Here is an 18,185-nt window from a genome sequence, read left to right on the forward strand (position 1 = left end):
CTACTGTTATTTAACATGGAGGGAAAGTAAGCACCAAACTGCGTGACATATTGCCTTTAAGCTGGAAATGGTATAGTCCAAAGCTCTGTTTTTAATATAAAATCAGGGCCTTCGGTGGTCTTATCACTGAAAATACCAGATTTGAAAAAAATAGTGTCTACGGGTGTTCGTGGAAGACAAATTCTATGGACTGGAATCTAGAGAATGCTAAAGGGATTCTGGTATTTTATTGACTTCTGCTGTTCGTTTTTGATCAAGAAAGTTCAATAGAGGAGGAAGCCAGAAAAAAATACAAAAAGAAAGTCTCTCAGCAGAATGCAATTCTGGTACTTTACTGACCTCTGTTGGTCGTTTTCTATTAAAACAGTTACATAGAGGCAGTTGAACAGAAAAAAAAGTCCCTGAGCGGAAGCAGACGAGTCCTAGAGCTGATCTCCAGAGCCCACAAAGTACATACACATATTTGTATATAATAAGTATATAATAAAGTATATACAAGAGGTCTCGAATTCTCAACCTAAAAAGTAGGGGTACATAATACCGTGAAGAATGTGTCTCCTGTGTAATCTCTGAACCAATAGGCAATGTTCTAAAGTTAGAACAAAGGCATTAAGCAACTCATAAAATAAAATAAAAATTGCGAAATAGATGTATTCTCAAAACAATAACACACTCTTCCAGATGATGTCCCGGACCTCCTGCCTTTCATCAGTTGACCAAAATAGTTTAGCATAGTTCGACAATTGCAAAATCAGTCAGCCCCTTCAGTGGGTAGGCGATTGACATCGGCTTAAATTCTACTTCTTTTCAACATTTTGTTTTCCCTGACAATTCGTTTTTCTCCCTTAGACCAATAACTTACCAAAGGCTATTGCAGCAGCTCACACATTCATGCTCAAGCACCCGGATGATGAAATGATGAAGCGGAACATGGCGTACTACAAAAGCATGCCTGATTCAGAGGACTACATTAAAGACCTGGAGACCAAGTCATATGAGGTATGCACTTTCAAATATTAGCAGTACAGAAATTAACTTTTTTTATATATTGCACTTAACAGTTTTTTATTTACATTTGTTTAAGAATTGTTTAATCCACTTAATGTCAGTCTTATGCACCGCCAACAAAACGTCTGTTACCAAGAGCTTTAAATAAATAGTGTTCACATTATCCACGTAAATTTGTTTCTGCTGTCCCTTATTCGCCAAGTGTGAACCGTTCAAACATTGCCAGGCCAGAGCCTACTACTATGCTCTGTTTCTCCTTTGGCCATATTACTCAAAATCGAATCCAGCATAACATTTTGCTCTCAGCTGGAATGGAATAGACTAATATAGACTTGTGTTCTTCTTATTTCTTACAATAGTAGTGATGTTATTATAAGTCGATGACCTGAGAGTCGGTATAAAGGGCATGGTCCCATTTTAGATTTCCAGTTGATGATCCTACCCGTACTGTTAAATATGCAGTATTGGTTCTGACCTTAGTAAATTACTTTTCTAAGTTATTTATTGTGTTCTTTAATAATGCCATGAAATTACAAAGCTTATACAACACAATAAAAAATAAAATGGTCACCCTTGTAATTCTCTATTGAGTACTCTGAAATAAATTGGATATGTTGGGCCAGAAACTGGGACATAAATAAAGAGGCCGAGATAGTGCCTTCGTAGTTATGGTTAAGTCAATCTTTCTGGGGGAAAAGGCGTTTTTTTGTTTCCTTACTGACGTTTGTGCAGTTTGACAAATCTACATGAAAATTTTCAGGAAAAAGCACATCCACTTTGGGTTTTTCACTGCAAGTTTCATACAGATCGTTGAGCCGGAGCCTAAAGCGAAAATTTCCACTTTAACTCAATAGAATTCTTTGCTCCTCTACAAATTGCTGAATGGAATTACCCCAAACTTGGATTATGCATAGACTCTTACTCAAGGAAGTGCCTGTAGTTTGTTTGGTAAAAACCGGTCGTTTTTGAAAAATTAGCAGATAAAAAGTGATTCCATCTTTGAATAACGAGGCTACATTTTAGAGCCATTGATGTGCAAATCCAATGTAAAAAATAAATAAAGGCACATCGTTGGACTAGGGAGCTTTTTCTTCCATCATCCATTGACTATTCACTAATGCGTCAAGCTTTGCTTGGGTGGCTATCACACAAAAATTGCTGTTGCGTTCACCATTCGCAAACAGTGTTCACCAAACATACGTTGTGCACCTAACCATAACCTGCAAATTTCAGTGCTCTTTAGTTAGTAACCATAACTGTGGTCTTTAGGTATATTGGTGAGTTTTTTTTCTTTTAACATAGTTTTAGGCGTTAAGGAAACCATAACTTAAATTTAAGGTTTGTTCTGCATTGTAGGATCTGACACTGTTGGCAATACCCAATCGGCAGCACACTTAATCATCAAGCTGATTTTCTCAGTCAGTTTTACGAGCACAACCAGAAATAGGTCCTAGACTACGTACATGTTGAAGAAATCTTCCCGCAATGGGAAACACCATCCAGAGATCTGTTCGCAACAAAAGTTGCTGAGACTTTGCTTCCAGGATTCCAGAAACTAAATCAGTGGGGGAGGCTCTTTTATTAGACTGGTCACATAACTTTTTCTCCATATTTTCACCATTCTAAAAGTGCTGTTGAAGCTGTGCAAAACATGTTCGAAGATGATGATTCCGATAGATCCAGACTGACTATGGCACTGGTGGTACCACGGACCTCCTTCAGATGTCAATCGGACGTCACAAGAGATTAGCATGCAAACCGAATTTACCTTACCACATTTCAGGAGCAAATTCACCATCTGAATTTAACATTGTTGAATTTGGCAGCATGGCTTATGAAGTCAGACAGCATGGTAATTTGAAACTACCTCCCGTTTACATGGAGATTCTATAGGAAGCTAAACACCTTTTCATAAGAACATGTTATGCATGAAGTGGAAGAGATTCTGGATATGGTGCCATAATAACAGCCAGGATCCTATCTTATGTCAAGTGGATGTCGTCTGTTCGACCCTGTCAGAATTACAATTTCATTTCATAAAGGTCTGTCTTGCTAGTCTTACATGTACAGATCCATTGTCTTTCTTCAATGTTAGCAGCAAGACTTTGGAACATCCTTCAACTTAGGAAAATCCTTGCAGAAAACCTTTTTAGGCTTGACAAAATCTTATTTTATTTAAAAAATGAATAAATAAATAAAAATAAAAAATGTAAGCGGCCCATAATGACTCCCACATGGCTCCCACCTCACTTCACTTACCGTTGGATGGCTCCCAGATGGTTCTCATTTCTTTGCTTCCTGTTTGCCAAAAGTTCCTCCTGTTCTCCAACTTCCTCCTAAAGTTCGGTTTCTTCGATTCTTCATCCATGCTGTGAAGCTTGGACCAAGTACTGCTTCCGGTGGCCAGTGTCCTTTCACTGGCCAGCAGGTACACTTTTTTTTTTTTTAAATCTACTTTTGCGCTTTCACTAAGAGTGCATGTGGCTGTAGTCTCTCTCCTTCAGCCTTCCACTCCTCCCGGTCTCTAGCTCTGCGGGTCTGTCCTCACTCCTTTATTACAATCTGCTTTCCATTTCCCCTCACTGTCCCATGGCCACACTGCTTCCTCCATCCTGCGACCCCCACTTGTCAGGCTATTAAAAAAGCAAGTTTATGGCCCAAAACAGATTGAATGGATCCCATCCTGATGCAAAACTAGTAACATCCCAAGGAGGCTTTTTTTTTAGATATGGGAATATTGAACCTGAGGCTTGATGTGGCAGAGCATGGAACAGGTTATTTGTCAATGACCTGTGGGAGTATAGATGGTCTATAGAAATAATCTAAAGGTTCCATTTCACTCCTCTCCTTGCCACTCAACTCTACTGTACGCCACTCTACTTCACTTTATGACACTCCACGCCACTTTCCTTTGCCCCACTAATGTTTAGCAATGCTGAACAGCAGCCACTCTGTTGTACAACATTGCTAAAACATATTGGCAAAGCCGATAGCTCTTGCGGTAGAGGGCGTAGAGTGGAAGCACATACAGTTGAGTGGCATAGACTACAGTGACCGAGTTGAATGGAGTGCATGGGCAGTGCATCAACTGAAGGTGGAGCAACGCTTGGGGGAGGAGGAACCTCTCAAGAACCAGCTACCTTAGATACTAAAGCCAGGCATTGCTTCCTGGGGTAGGAGGCTGTCCCTTAAGAGGAGCCAGACCTAAGTCCTGGAAATGGGTCAGAACCTATACCTAATTGACTCAAACAGATAGTCTCACTGAACCTTTCAGAACACGGGGAAAACACACAATAAACCAATGCCTTCAATAGGCTACAGATACAGTCAGAAACGTGCTCTACTCTGTTTTTACCAGAATATAAGTCCAAAGGTTGTGCTGACACTCCAAACAAGGGGAACGCCTTACAGCTGTTAACCACCATTAGCAGACTGTGGATTTAAATTCATCAGACCTTCTATCCATAGAATTTGTAGAACATAATAACCATCTAGGGAATGAGGCAACAAAAGCGATCTGGGCGATCGTAGCCAGGAGGGTCCTGTAGGAACAAGAACAGTTAAATATCTGGGGAATAAAGATGATACCTTACCAAAAACCAGGCTATTGGTTCCTGCGTTAGCTAGACACAATGATCATCCAGGACCCCGCCATGAGCGTTCTACAATGTACACATATTCTGTATTAAAGTGGGTGCAGATAACATCTCCAATGCACAAGGAGAAAGCAGTCTGCCGGTGGGGGCCATTCAGACTGTGACTGGAACTCCAGCACCTCAAGACTGGGGTTGGCTAGCAAGTACAATAAACGCTGGAGCAGCAACCACTGACTTAACAAGAATCCCTCACCAACTCCCAAAAACACCTTACCTTTTGTGTTCTTGGAATATAAATGGTCTGAGAAACAAAACAAACATCAGGCATTGCTCTAGTTACGATCCTTTGACCTTGTCCTCTTACAGGAGACCTGGCTGGATCAACCATTTCATTTTCAAAGTTTTTAGTTACACCATCTTCCAGCCACTAAAAGCACCAAATATGGTCATCTCAAAGGAAGACTTTCAATATATACTTCTATAACAAGTATCAGTGCGGTCGCAGAGCTGGTTTCTAAATTAACATTGACAAATGCAACAAAGGCTGTCAGAGTGACAGTCAAAAGCACTATTAAAGATCTGTAGTTGGTGTATCTTCATCCCTGTTTAGGCCATGGGTGTCAACCAGCTGGGAGGTGAGCTAACCAGGCTATTAACAGAGGAGCAAACACCAAACTTCATAATAACTGGTGATTTAATCCTGCACATGTTAGGTACAAAAGATGACCACTTTCTGGGAAACCAATCCCCTGTATGGCATATTCCACCACAAGAAGGAAACAAATGGGGAAGGCAAACCAAGCTGACCAAGAAACTACTGGAGGATCTTGAACATCTTAACTTTCATGCACTAAGCTGCCTGTTCCGGCAGACCGTTCCCCTGCTGCCACTTTCCACACTGCGATAACTAGCACAACAAAAGAGTACACCTTTGCAACCGTTTCTCTGTTCTGCAAAATTGCCGACTTGAATCTGGTAGCAAATGACAACTGAGATCATCTCCCACAAGAAATTACACTAAATGCACAAGTTATAATACCAGTTCAGCAAGTGGATGAGCATAGTTCCTTAAAAAACGGAAAATAACAAAGGGATTAAATGTATTACTCAACACCCAGAAAATATGTTGGCCTTTGTATAGATCCTCCTGCAAGAAAATCAAACCGCTAGATTGAATGCCATAGCTGGCTGGGAAAGCTTCACAAAAGCACTAGAGGAAGCTCATTCAACAAAATAGGAGTCAAGACCAAGGATAACAGAAGAACTTTGTCATGGGTGGGCCTCTAACTCGCAGAATGCTCAAATCAGGTTGTTTAAGAAGGCAATAAATAAAACATAATGGAACCTTCACCTACATGGCCCGAATGTCAATGTGCAAAGGCAGCTGAGGCAATTAAAAGGAACACGGAAAAAGCAAAATTGGCAACTAAAAAGAAAGTTAGAAGATATGTTATGGGCCTAGCTTCTTTATGACACAAAGAGCCACAACAGCGCATGATTCTGACTTAAATCAACTTGTTACAAAACCCTAAAGTTCATGGAGTTAGCTCACATTTGTCGGAAGAAGCTTGGGCGGGCTTCCTTTGGGATCACTTTAACAGCAACCTCAATAGCAACTCCAATTCGGAAGCCATCACACGTTCAACAGAAGAAGAGATAACTCATGAAACACACAATAATCTGGCAACACATACTATCTTAATCTCGGCTAAACACATGTCCAAGAGGATAGCCAAAGGGAGAAGAGAGTGAGCACCAGCTCCAAATGGCATACCCCCAGTCATATTCAAACTAGACCCTGGTTATTTGGCGGAATCTCTAAAGCCAGTCTTCAGAGAAATATGAACAGAGACCGTCCCGGCCTCGTGGAGGGGCTTGATCATCTCCCCAATTTATAAACTATAAGAACGAGGCAAAAAATTATGGATTGGTAACCCTAATAGATAATGACGCCAAATACTAGCTGTCCTACCCTAGAGGAACTGACATCTTGGGCTTCCGAAAACTCAGTTATTCCTCTTAACCAAACCTGTTTCAGTAGGTCTATGGGAACTTCACCAATATTTTAACTCTCTCTCTACTACTCATTGACGCCACACTAGCAGCCAAACTGCCACTCTATGTATGTTTCATTGATTACAGATCCGTTTTCGATCATATTGACCTAGGCAAACTGTGGCGTGAACTTACCAAATTGAAGATCCCATCTGCCCTCTTGAATCAACTAATACTCTTGCATACAGACATCTGGGTACAAGTAAAGCTGGGGACCAGAAACCATCTGTCAAGAAGGATCCCAACCACCAATGGGCTGAAACAGGGTTGCGTCTTCGCCCCAACCCTGTTCAATCTTTTCATGTCAGATCCATCACCAAGGCTGGACAAGTACAACTGTCATTCCCCAAAGATGGATGGTTTTGTCCTCTCAAGTCTACAATATGCAGACAACCTAGTACTCATCAGCCGAACTTCGTCAGGCCTTTAGCACTTATTAGGCACTATACAAAGCTATTCAGCTGAAGAACAGCTTGAGCATCAACCTGTACAAGACCAAGGTCATGCATGTAAATCAAAGATAGGCAAAAGGAGCACATCGCTGGTACCTGGCAAAATAACAGCTGGAAACCGTTCACGAACACAAATACCTAGGCATTATAATAGATAGTAGAGGTTCATTCACTGCCCATAAGGAAGCACTGAAAAGACGAGGTAATGAGACTGCAGTGGCGCTAAAAAACCCAAGGAACAAAGTTGTCAGTTCAAGCTTCTCTCCACTGGTCCAATGTTACAGGCAAAACTCATTTCAACAGTAACCAATCCGAAAACTAAAAAAGAGTACCTGCAGTAAGCCTGTGGCCAGTGAAAGGACACTGGCCACAGAAAGGAGTACTTGGTCGAAGCTCCAAGGACGAACGTCTCGACTTGAAGCCCAGGAGGAGTGGTCGACCAATAGGAAGACCGGAATGGAGAGTGAAGTGGGAGCCAACCAATGGTAGGTAAAGGTAAGTAATAGAAGGGCTATAAAGACTTAAAAAATATATATACATTTACAACAGTTTCGCAAGCGCTGTGCAGGAGAAACATGAGCCAGTGACCAGTTGAAGGACACTGCCCAAAGAAAGGAGTACTTTGTCCAAGCTCTATGGATGAAGGCTCGACTCAAAGTCTAGGAGGAGCCGTTGACCAATAGGAATGCTGGAATGTAGAATGACGTGGAGTCAACCAATAGTAGGTAAAGGTAAGTAATGGGCGAGGTCTAAGCCCCTTTTATGTATTTTAAAATTATTATTACAAGAGATTTTGCAAGCACATCGCAAGCATTGTGCAGGCGAAACCTAAAAATGGGTCTCTCACTTCAGATATTGCATTAATTGCTGCTGTTACATTTCTAGTTGATCTTGATTCTCTGATTACCCAACTGTGTTACTATATTTTGCCAACCTAATATTTATGATATTTTGGAATTGTAATTTCAGTTGGCAAGAATATATTGGAGATTTTGCAGGATACTTGAAACTCTAAAAATGCCCGGTTTGGGGCCAAACGGGCATGGGGAAGGGGGTTTTACAGCTTTCTGGTGTGCACATATTGATTTTGAAAGTAGATTCAATATGAAATTTGTATTAACGGAATGAAACCCATATGTCCCCTGGAAGAGACTTTCATGTGTTTTCTTACTCTTGAGCTTAGTGACTGGTTGAAAATGCATTGTGGAACCTGCGAGACAGCGTGTGTTCTGTGCAATGAGCCCCTTCCAGAAAACTACTGTTCAAGCTAGGATATGTACAAGTTTGAAATAGCAGTCTCTTTCCTTGAACCAAGTAAACCAAAAGCACTAGACTGAAAAACGGGTTCTGTTTTGGCTAGCGTCACTAATGCCACAGAGAAGCTTAATTAGTCCAAGTTAAGTGCCTGGAATAGTGATGGAGGAAATCTGAGCTGATGAGAATAGGCTTAGCTGGGGAATTTGATAGCAAGGCCTGAAAAGTCAGAGCCAACAACAACAACAAGGAGCAAAGAGGGATTACAGGACCTAGGTCGCCCTCCACTCATCAAGTCTCAAAACCAATTTTGACCTAGATCAAAGGCACTCTTCTCTTATGCTATGTAGTGATATCCCTCATGTTGCATTCAATTTACAACTACCTCCCCTTTTTTAATGATTTTGGGGTAGGGGGTTTATCACTCTCGTGCCCAACTTAAAAACGCCCGTCCCTCTAAACAGACAATTGTGAAACCAATCAACCACTGTGATAAAAATGTGTGAGAGCGAGATGGCACCTCACGGGCGCACCACCAATGGGGAACCTGGCAGGTACTCACCAGGATAGCCCTGTTCTCATCATTGGTGCCATCAAGCTTAAAGAAAGGTGTCCAAGTGAAAACAAATATGTGTTTGTGAGGGAAGAGGTGCAGTGGAAAAAACGAACAAAACACACAATAGTGTCACACAACATAAAACATATGCCTACAGCACAGACGTACAAACTTTATTCCTGTTCTTTTGTGCTGATTGCATAGATTTAAAAAAGTGAATCTGACTGCTGCTTATACAGCCATATTCTACTTGCCGACATGTTTCATTGCCATAATGTTCATCTGGCAATTTCTTCAGGGCGTACTATTTTTTGGCCACTGCTTTTGGACACCGGGGCTTCACAACTGTCAAAACATAAAAACCCCAAATCAGGCTTTTTCACTACCATGTGGATATTCAACTTTAAATTGCTGCGCAAAAACGCTCTATATTGCTGTTTATCAATATTTACCCTCTAACGGCAGCTGTATCTCATACCAGCCGAGAGGTACTTAAAAACACACTTGTAGATTAACTCCTTCTGTGAGCTATCTTCCGTCCCCTTTGTATTTTTACTGAAACGAGACGAACATCGAAATGTATCTTTTAAAAACACTTACTTCTCACTTCTCTTTCTCCGTTTTCCAAATTGCGCCACTTTAGAACCCATTACCACCTTACCGATAAACGGAGATCTGCCGGCTTCTATTCGACCCGTGCACCGTTCGCGGGTGCCAGCCGTTCCTTTACATGTTGACGCGAGCGAGAGGCCAGCTCTGATTGGCTCTCTCAATCTCGCGTTATTGGCGGCCATCTTAGATTGGGTTCTTCAACATGTGGGCTATAAGGAAGTGTGCATCTTTCTTCATTTCTCGCGAGATCACGCATTTTGTCATATTAAAGATGTATTCTATTAGCAAAACTTTATTTATACTCGTGAATACAAACTAATAGTTCTAAAAATTAGATTGCAGCGTGCACCGCGTTTTATGTAGACCTCAGCTCTACATTCACATGCAGGGGATTTATAAGGGAGAATTCTTTGAGTGTATGGATCAGCCTGTGAAGACCACACATACTGCCTGGATGAATTATAATGTCATCAAGATGAAACAGTGAATAAATGGATCAACACACCTCACTGCATCATCATGCATATCTCCATAGACGCAAAAGAACACCTACATCTGGTCAATATATAGAACCCAAACTGCACTGCCTGGATGTCAGTGTAATTTATTCCATTCCAGGAGTTCATTAAGCCCCCTTTGTTCACTTCCGGCAGATCTCCGTTTATCGGTAAGGTGGTAATGGGTTCTAAAGTGGCGCAATTTGGAAAACAGAGAAGTGAGAAGTAAGTGTTTTTAAAAGATACATTTCGATGTTCGTCTCGTTTCAGTAAAAATACGAAGGGGACGGAAGATAGCTTACAGAAGGAGTTAATCTACAAGTGTGTTTTTAAGTACCTCTCGGCTGGTATGAGATACAGCTGCCGTTAGAGGGTAAATATTGATAAACAGCAATATAGAGCGTTTTTGCGCAGCAATTTACAGTTGAATACCCACACTGCAGTGAAAAACCCTGATTTTGGGTTTTATGTTTTGACAGTTGTGAAGCCCCGGTGTCCAAAAGCAGTGGCCAAAAAATTGTACGCCCTGAAGAAATTGCCAGATGAACATTATGGCAATGAAACATGTCGGCAAGTAGAATATGGCTGTATAAGCAGCAGTCAGATTAACTTTTTAAAATCTATGCAATCAGCACAAAAGAACAGGAATAAAGTTTGTACGTCTGTGCTGTAGGCATATGTTTTATGTTGTGTGACACTATTGTGTGTTTTGTTCGTTTTTTCCACTGCACCTCTTCCCTCACAAACACATTTGTTTTCGCTTGGACACCTTTCTTTAAGCTTGATGGCACCAATGATGAGAACAGGGCTATCCTGGTGAGTACCTGCCAGGTTCCCCATTGGTGGTGCGCCCGTGAGGTGCCATCTCGCTCTCACACATTTTTTTCACAGTGGTTGATTGGTTTCACAATTGTCTGTTTAGAGGGACGGGCGTTTTTAAGTTGGGCACGAGAGTGATAAACCCCCTACCCCACAATCATTAAAAGAGGGGAGGTAGTTGTAAATTGAATGCAACATGAGGGATATCACTGAAAAGTCAGAGTACTTTTGTTAAGAGCTCAGTTTAACTACCACACAGTCAAATCAGCAGAATAGACTGGCTCCTCTCACTTTAAAATCTGTCTAATCTCATCAAACCCAACTGCTCAGTCCCTCAACCTCCTTCTCAATATCTCAGCAACCATCTCCAAACCTTCTTTGTTGAAAAAAAGACTTTCTCTTTAGAAGAACAAGCTCCACACGAACCCTACAGTTCCCCCTCGAACCGACCTTCCCTGACTTTTACCAGTTTTGCAAATTTATCTTTTGTAATGATGGGTATAACTTAAGGCTTTTAGAATGACCGGCATGTCTACATCTCCCTCGCAGACCTCTCGCCTGCCAAGGTTTTCCCCAGAGTATTGCACAGGAGTGGCCACAGACCATGCCCCCATGATCAATAAATGCTTAGAAAGTAGTGTAGTTCCATCCAACCTTTTATTATACCTATTAATTTTACTGGATTTTATAAAGCTTTGAGATATCACCTGGTGATCAGTGTGCTGTATGAGTGAAAAAAAACTGTACTTAATTGTTATTCAGAAGCTGGAGCCGATGGAAAATCCGAACTGAATTCTAGGTATGAAAGCCCTACCCAGTATTCCTTTATTGTTCCCCAGTTGTTGCCAATGTTCAATAGAAATCTACCACTAAGATTTCTGTCTTCAGGGGTTTCATTTAAAATGTGGTTAAGAGAAATCTGCATGACCCAAAATGCCTACCTCAACCCCGAGCAGCCTACATTTAGAATAGGACTCCCAGATACAGATCAACACGTCGCTTGTGAGTTCCTCAAATCCACAGATGGTGAATCATCAGGCAACTTTCTCACTGCAAATGCTCCGGCTGTGAATTCTACTTAAGATGGAACTGCCCCTCCCACATATATTGTTTTCCATAGAAAACGGAAACCAGATCTGAAAACGGAAACCAGATCTGTTGCCTTTGCCTGAGCTGTGCTAACAACTTCCTGAGGGCATTCTGACAGCTTCCCTGGGAATGCATTCTGCCCATTGCTTACCATTGACTTTGTGGTTGTAACTCACAGTTGCTTGCTTTTTGTTTGCTGGCTTTATTTGCTTTAGGCTGTCCTGCTTGAGATTGTTCCTCCCGCTGACTATACCCTGCTTACTGTATTCTTCCTCAAACTTGCTTTCTGTAGCCAGGCCTTTAAATCATGTAATTATCTTGTCGCATTTGCAGTGCGTTCAAAGACAGAGGTCCAATGTCACGCTCTGTCTTCACATGAAGTTTAGTGTTTGTTTTTTTCTCTGACTTCAAAGTGAGATTTTATATGAGAATTTTGCTGTGAAAAAGGCTTTTTTCCTAGCTCACAGTGCACTGGAAACAAATATTTGAATACAATCAAAACACATCAATACACTAGGTGATGCCATTTCCACATATTATCGTTTGTGTGCAGTAAAACTAGGTCTGTGCTAATGGAACGGTCATATCAATTGAAAATGTGCTGTCTATAATCACAGTGAGCTCTGACACCATGCATACTCCACACTGCACCACTCCACTCTACAACACTCTACTCCACGTTCTGTCCCTCCACTCTACGCCCCTCCATGCTATGCCATTCCACTCCACTCTACAACGAGCCACTTCACTCCATGACAATCCACTAAAGGACATGCCCCACCACTCCAGTGTACCCCTTCACTTTAAGACACTCTACAACACACTACTCTACGACAGACCACTCGATTTTACTCTGTGCCCCCACACAACTTTTACCCCCTCCAATCTACCCCACTGCACACCAGTCTACTCCAGTCCGCTGCCATCTACCCCACTCCACTCAGTCTACTCCAATCTAACCCACTCCAATCTATCCTACTCCACTGCAGCCTACCCCAATCCAATGCAATCTACCCCACTCCAATCTACCAAAACTTACCCCTCTCTAATCTACTCCATTCTACCCAAATCTACTCTATTAAAAAGTACCCCACTCCACTCTACCCAAATCTACCCCAATTCTCTCACTCCAACCGATCCCACTTACTTTTATCCATGCTAAACAGCAGCGACACTGGTGTACAACATGGCTAAAACAAATTGTCCAAGCCAATAGCTGTCGCATATGCGAGACCTATTGGCTTTGGCAATGCCTGTATTGTTTTGCTATGTTAACAACTGCTGCCATTGAGGGCACATTGGTCTGTAAATCTTGGCTTTTGGCACACCCTCTGGATGCTTGTTCGGTGTGTGTTCCGCTGCACATTTTGACTGTAAAACTCTGTCTACCTAATGTTCATTTGTTGAAAATAAACATGCGGAACGTTAACGACAACTGACTTGTCCTTTATCATATCTCTTCCTGTAGGTTCTTTTCATCAGGGCAGTGAGAGCGTACAATGGAGAGAACTGGCGGACCTCCATCTCGGACATGGAGCTGGCGCTACCAGATTACTTCCGGGTCTATAAGGAATGCCTTGCAGCCTGTGAAGGCGCTCGTGAAATAACCCATTTCAAAGACTTTTATTTGTCAATAGCAGGTAAGTTGGTGTGTCCGTGTAGTACGCCATATCACTGCGAAGCGGCTTCAAGTCAAGGAAAAAACGCCACGTTATGAGGTGAAAAGAAACATTACTTTATAGTGCCTAGGTAAAATATGAATTCCATTCTCTTTCTAAGGCATATTAGGACAGTGGTCGCAGTGGGCGGGAACGGCAGGGCACGGCGTGCCCCTACTTCTTTAATTCTGTAGATTCCGTTCCCCTACTTTTTTATTATGAACATGCGTCCCTGGACGTCAGAAATATTCTGTTTGTGGACGGGCGGGGAGCAAGAAGGAAAAGGTCTCTGTCTCTTACTTCCTGCCCAGACAAGACAAGGAAGGTGTCCGCTTCTGCTCTGCCGCTGGCAGCTGCCCCCTCTTTCTTACTCCTATTCCCTCTTGTTCTGTCTAACTCCTTCTCACTTTTCCGAAAATCATGAATCAAGAAATGGTTCTCACCGTCTCTTCCTGTCGTCCATTTGTACCCCTGTGAAATGGATGCAAAAAAGAAAAACACTTTTGCTGGAAATGCCGTTTTGACATTTTTCTATTCCAAAGTGCAGCCTCGGAAATAAAATGTTCAAACTCTGAAAAATAATTAAATAAAGCTAGATGGAGTGTTCTTAAAGTGGCCAGATAATTTTTTTCAAACCCCAACACATTAGCGCCACTTTACAGAGTTTGCCAGTAAAGCGCTACTTTTGTTTTCTTGTCTTTCTTGAACAGCATTGTTTTCCTTCAGTACCTCCTACCTGGAGGCAGGGCAGGCGCTAGGCATGGGCAGTGTGGGCAGCTGCCCAGGGCCTGGCACTTTGCCTGCCAGGATGGGGCCCCCCCACAATGGCAATTAACACCCCACTAGTCTTCGTCTATGTCTGCCGATCAGAGTGAAAGAAATGCTTCACAAATGGGCTCATGGGAGGGCCCCCCCCCTCCTGGGGCCTCTAAGGGATGGTGTGGGAAGGCCTAGGGGAGGGTACACCTCTCAGGCAGCCAGTTCAGAGACTCGGCAGGGCGCCCATTGTCAGCACTTTAGCCCACACAGGTTTAACTCAGCCCCCAAGCAATTCTCACACCTTCAGTTCGAAATGGGCTGTACAAGAGTTGCTTGGTGTGGCTGAGAAGAGGAGCTGCGGCCCAAGCGCAGTCTGCACAAAGCAGCTTCCCGAGATCAGAAGGTGTCACTTATGTAGATTTCAGGGGCCTCCCACATTCCCTTTTGCCCAGGGCCCCGAAAATCCTAGGACCAGCCCTGCCTGGAGGTACTGCAATACCTGGTCAATGGGTGGATTGGAAAACGAAATGTGTACGGCGGCTTTTTGTTCACTAATGTGGTCTTTTGAAACCATACTGCTTACGATTTGTAAGCATATAAGCAGTGGACATTGAAATGGGTCCTTTCTGGGCCCTGTAGTTATGTCTTTAACTTTTCAGGCAAAAATACTTGTTGATTTCTGAATAATGACTTTAAAAGCGTTAAGTTCACCATGTTCCTGCTTACATTTTAAATGCTTTATTAAATCTTTCATTCCTTATGAGTGTTTGCTTTTTCCAGGATGTTGTTACCTTTTCTTTTAGGCAGCATATTGCTCTTGCCTAGTGTGTAATTTAAATTGAGTCGCATCCAGTTATTTATAGCAGGTCAAATTGGATTGTAGCTGAAGGCAGTATGAGTTTCTCTCAGTGGGGCAGTATGGTGTTCAGTGAGAGAGCAGATGTAGCACAGGGGGCAGAGCTGCTAAATTTAGAACTGGGGAACCAGGTTCAGCCTTCATGAAAAGTCCCCCAGACCACTCTCCTGAGTGAGCACATTCCCATGCCAGACCTTAGAAGGCACCAGAAAAGCAGTGGCATGTGTGGGTTCACCTTGAAGGCTTGCCCATCACAATCCATACTGAAGTTCACCTCCAGTCTTGCGGACAGGCCTACGAAGTAGCAGACCCTAGAGCAACAGTGACTCTGTCACTGAGGTCACAGGACCCCTGAGAAGAGCTGGCTCTAGGGCGGTGCGAATGGTGTGACCGCAACGGGCGCTGACTTTGAGTGGGGGCGTCTTATATTATGGTTTTAAAAGCACTTGCTGCCTCCTTTCTGGCCGCCAGCTATTTTCAGCAATAATAAAAATGTCATGATAACTCTGATGAATAAACTTCTTCCTAGAGCGAGATCGGAGATTTGTCTAGTGGAAGTTTTGACTCATGGAAAGATAGTGCAGAGGGTTAATGTGCCGGCTGCAAAGAAAATGTACCAGGCCCATCACAAAGTGCACATATTGTAAATAGGTCAGTGGGTTACTGCTTTTGTCAGTGAGATCCTTTTGCTACTTTCAGTTTATAAGTTAAAATCCTAACAAAGAACAGTGAGCTATTAACTTTCATCTAAGAGCTGCATACAAACTACAAGGTATAAACTAGAGCGTTGTGGTTTTTTCCCTAAGCCTTTGATTATCCTAATGTTGCAAAAAGTGTTATTTTTGATACAAATCAATAATGATTTTGAAAGAAAACCCCCAATCATGGTATTAAGTTTTAAATTCTGAGTTTGTGTTTCTCCAGGCCAATCACTATTAAACTATACTGTCTACTACTAGGTTATCATATGACTCCTACACCTTGTAGTCCTTTGTCTTATGTAACATTTCCTATACAGTCATTTACACACGTAAAATTGATTGTCTCTGTGTATATTGCTGATGACAGAAACTCCATGGCTCGGTAACAAATGGCTCGTGCTTTCACTTTTAAGCATTTTTGGGACATTCTGTGATTAAAATAAATTCACAAAGTGTAACATGTTTCTAATGTCAATAGCTCTTATTAATCGTTAAATAATCATGTGTATCCATTGGTTGAATTACATAACATAATAAGCTGTAACTGGTCAGTGAAATGCCACACAAATACTAAAGATTGGGATGTTTTGCGCATCCTGGCCACACCTCTAACTCCGCCAACTGATACAATCCTCGGGTTATTCCCGCCCTCTGATTCTCCGCCCACAGTTCCCCTACTTTTTTTTCCCCACTTCGACCACTGTATTAGGATCAATAGTCCTCTCTAGCTAATGACACATAAAGTATAAACATAATTAAAGTTCTGCCTCCACTCAAGCTATGACTCACATATCCACCCAGTGGAGAGCACAATCACTCGAGGTGTCAGTCAGAGCAGGGGGTTCTGAAGTATTATAGTGTGCTGATATTATTTAGTCATTAAATAAGATTTGAAATGCTGAAAATACCTCCATCCCGTTACCAGATCTCTCATGCTAGTCCTCTTGAGCATTGCTTACAACCTGCTTCCTCGTGGCCTTTGCACTGTTCTTTGTTTTTTCTTGATAACTTATCGGAATATAATCGGTTTACTCTAGCATTCCAGCACAGACTCCCCTTAACATCATCTAACAAAGCCATGTCAGAGTGCTTTCCCTCGAGTCATAATGTAGAAAAAATTGTTTCATTTTATAAACTCAGTCAGACGTGTAAGTGGTAATCTTACTTAAACCTATGCTCACGGGTTAATAGAGGCGCAATTCAGTGCTTTAAATGGACCGGTACTCATCGGTACTGAGTACCGGCACTTCTCAATTTTCTCCCCTAGCGTGCCGGAACTTCTCCTTGGGTCTAGAGAGTAGCAGTACTCCTAGAGGCATGTTGGGGTCAGGCTTTGGGGTATGGGATTTCCTGTAGCGTAGGTGCTGCTGAATACATTCTGAGTGAGCGTGTCTGTGAGGTGCTCTGACAGTCAACAGTGAGTGTATTCCTGTGCTAGGTTGCTGCTGCTGCCGCCTTACACTCTTAACTGACAGCGTGTCCGGAGTAAGGAGATGTGGCCTGACGGACAGAGCTCCTCACTTTGGAATGCTTGCGCTGTCAGTTAGTGTGAGGCTGCATCGCTGGAATACACTGGCCACTGACTGTCAGAGCGCCCACCGCCTTTGGCCAAGTTCAACGCCTTTGGCCAAGTTCGGCTCGTGTATACAGTGCACAATTTGTCCTTTGTTTGCAGTTGTTTTATATAGCGCACACTTGGCAGGAGGGTAATAAAGCACTTTAAATGAGAAGTGTAAGTTCTACACGAAAGCATACTTTATTTTGTTTTTATGTCACAGGGAGTTGAAAATCTAATCCTGTTATTCTGGGCAATCTCCCCGAGCCATAAAAACAAAAAAATGTTTTTATGTAAAACTTCTGCTTCTCAAGTAAAAAGCTTCAATGACCTTTTGCCAAGTTCGCGCTACATAAAACTGCTAAAAACACCTATCAGCCACAGGACACCAGGGGGCATTGAATCGAATACGAAAATGATGCCTTTGTTAAATATCTGCCTCGAAGCCATGCCCCCCAGGCGCACGGCCCTACCAGACCCTAAATAAATTTAGTGAGTACCAGCACTTTTCTTTTTCCATTTAAAGCACTGAGGCACATGATTGTAGTCTTTCTATAATCACAAACATTGTCAACACCATTTCAAACACACAAATAACACCCCTCACCATTTATCTCTTAAAAGTATTCCATTCATTTGTCTTCTAGTTGAATAAGTAGGTTTTTCAACGGAATGCTTTGTCTTCTTAAAAAACAAACAAAAAAAACCCCATGAAAAT

The 18,185-nt window shown here is 42.3% G+C and overlaps 1 protein-coding gene across 1 annotated transcript in view; it reads left to right on the forward strand.

Moving 5' to 3' along the window:
- CRTAP (cartilage associated protein) overlaps positions 1–18,185 on the forward strand; it is a 122,077-nt gene that overhangs the window by 34,801 nt on the left and 69,091 nt on the right. The window contains exons 2-3 of the mRNA XM_078688336.1: positions 850–999; positions 13,407–13,578. Of these exons, the coding sequence (XP_078544462.1) occupies positions 850–999; positions 13,407–13,578 (322 nt within the window). The remainder of the gene's footprint in view (positions 1–849; positions 1,000–13,406; positions 13,579–18,185) is intronic.

Source organism: Lissotriton helveticus, chromosome 4_1 (genome assembly GCF_964261635.1).
Source record: "Lissotriton helveticus chromosome 4_1, aLisHel1.1, whole genome shotgun sequence".
Lineage (NCBI taxonomy): Eukaryota > Metazoa > Chordata > Amphibia > Caudata > Salamandridae > Lissotriton > Lissotriton helveticus.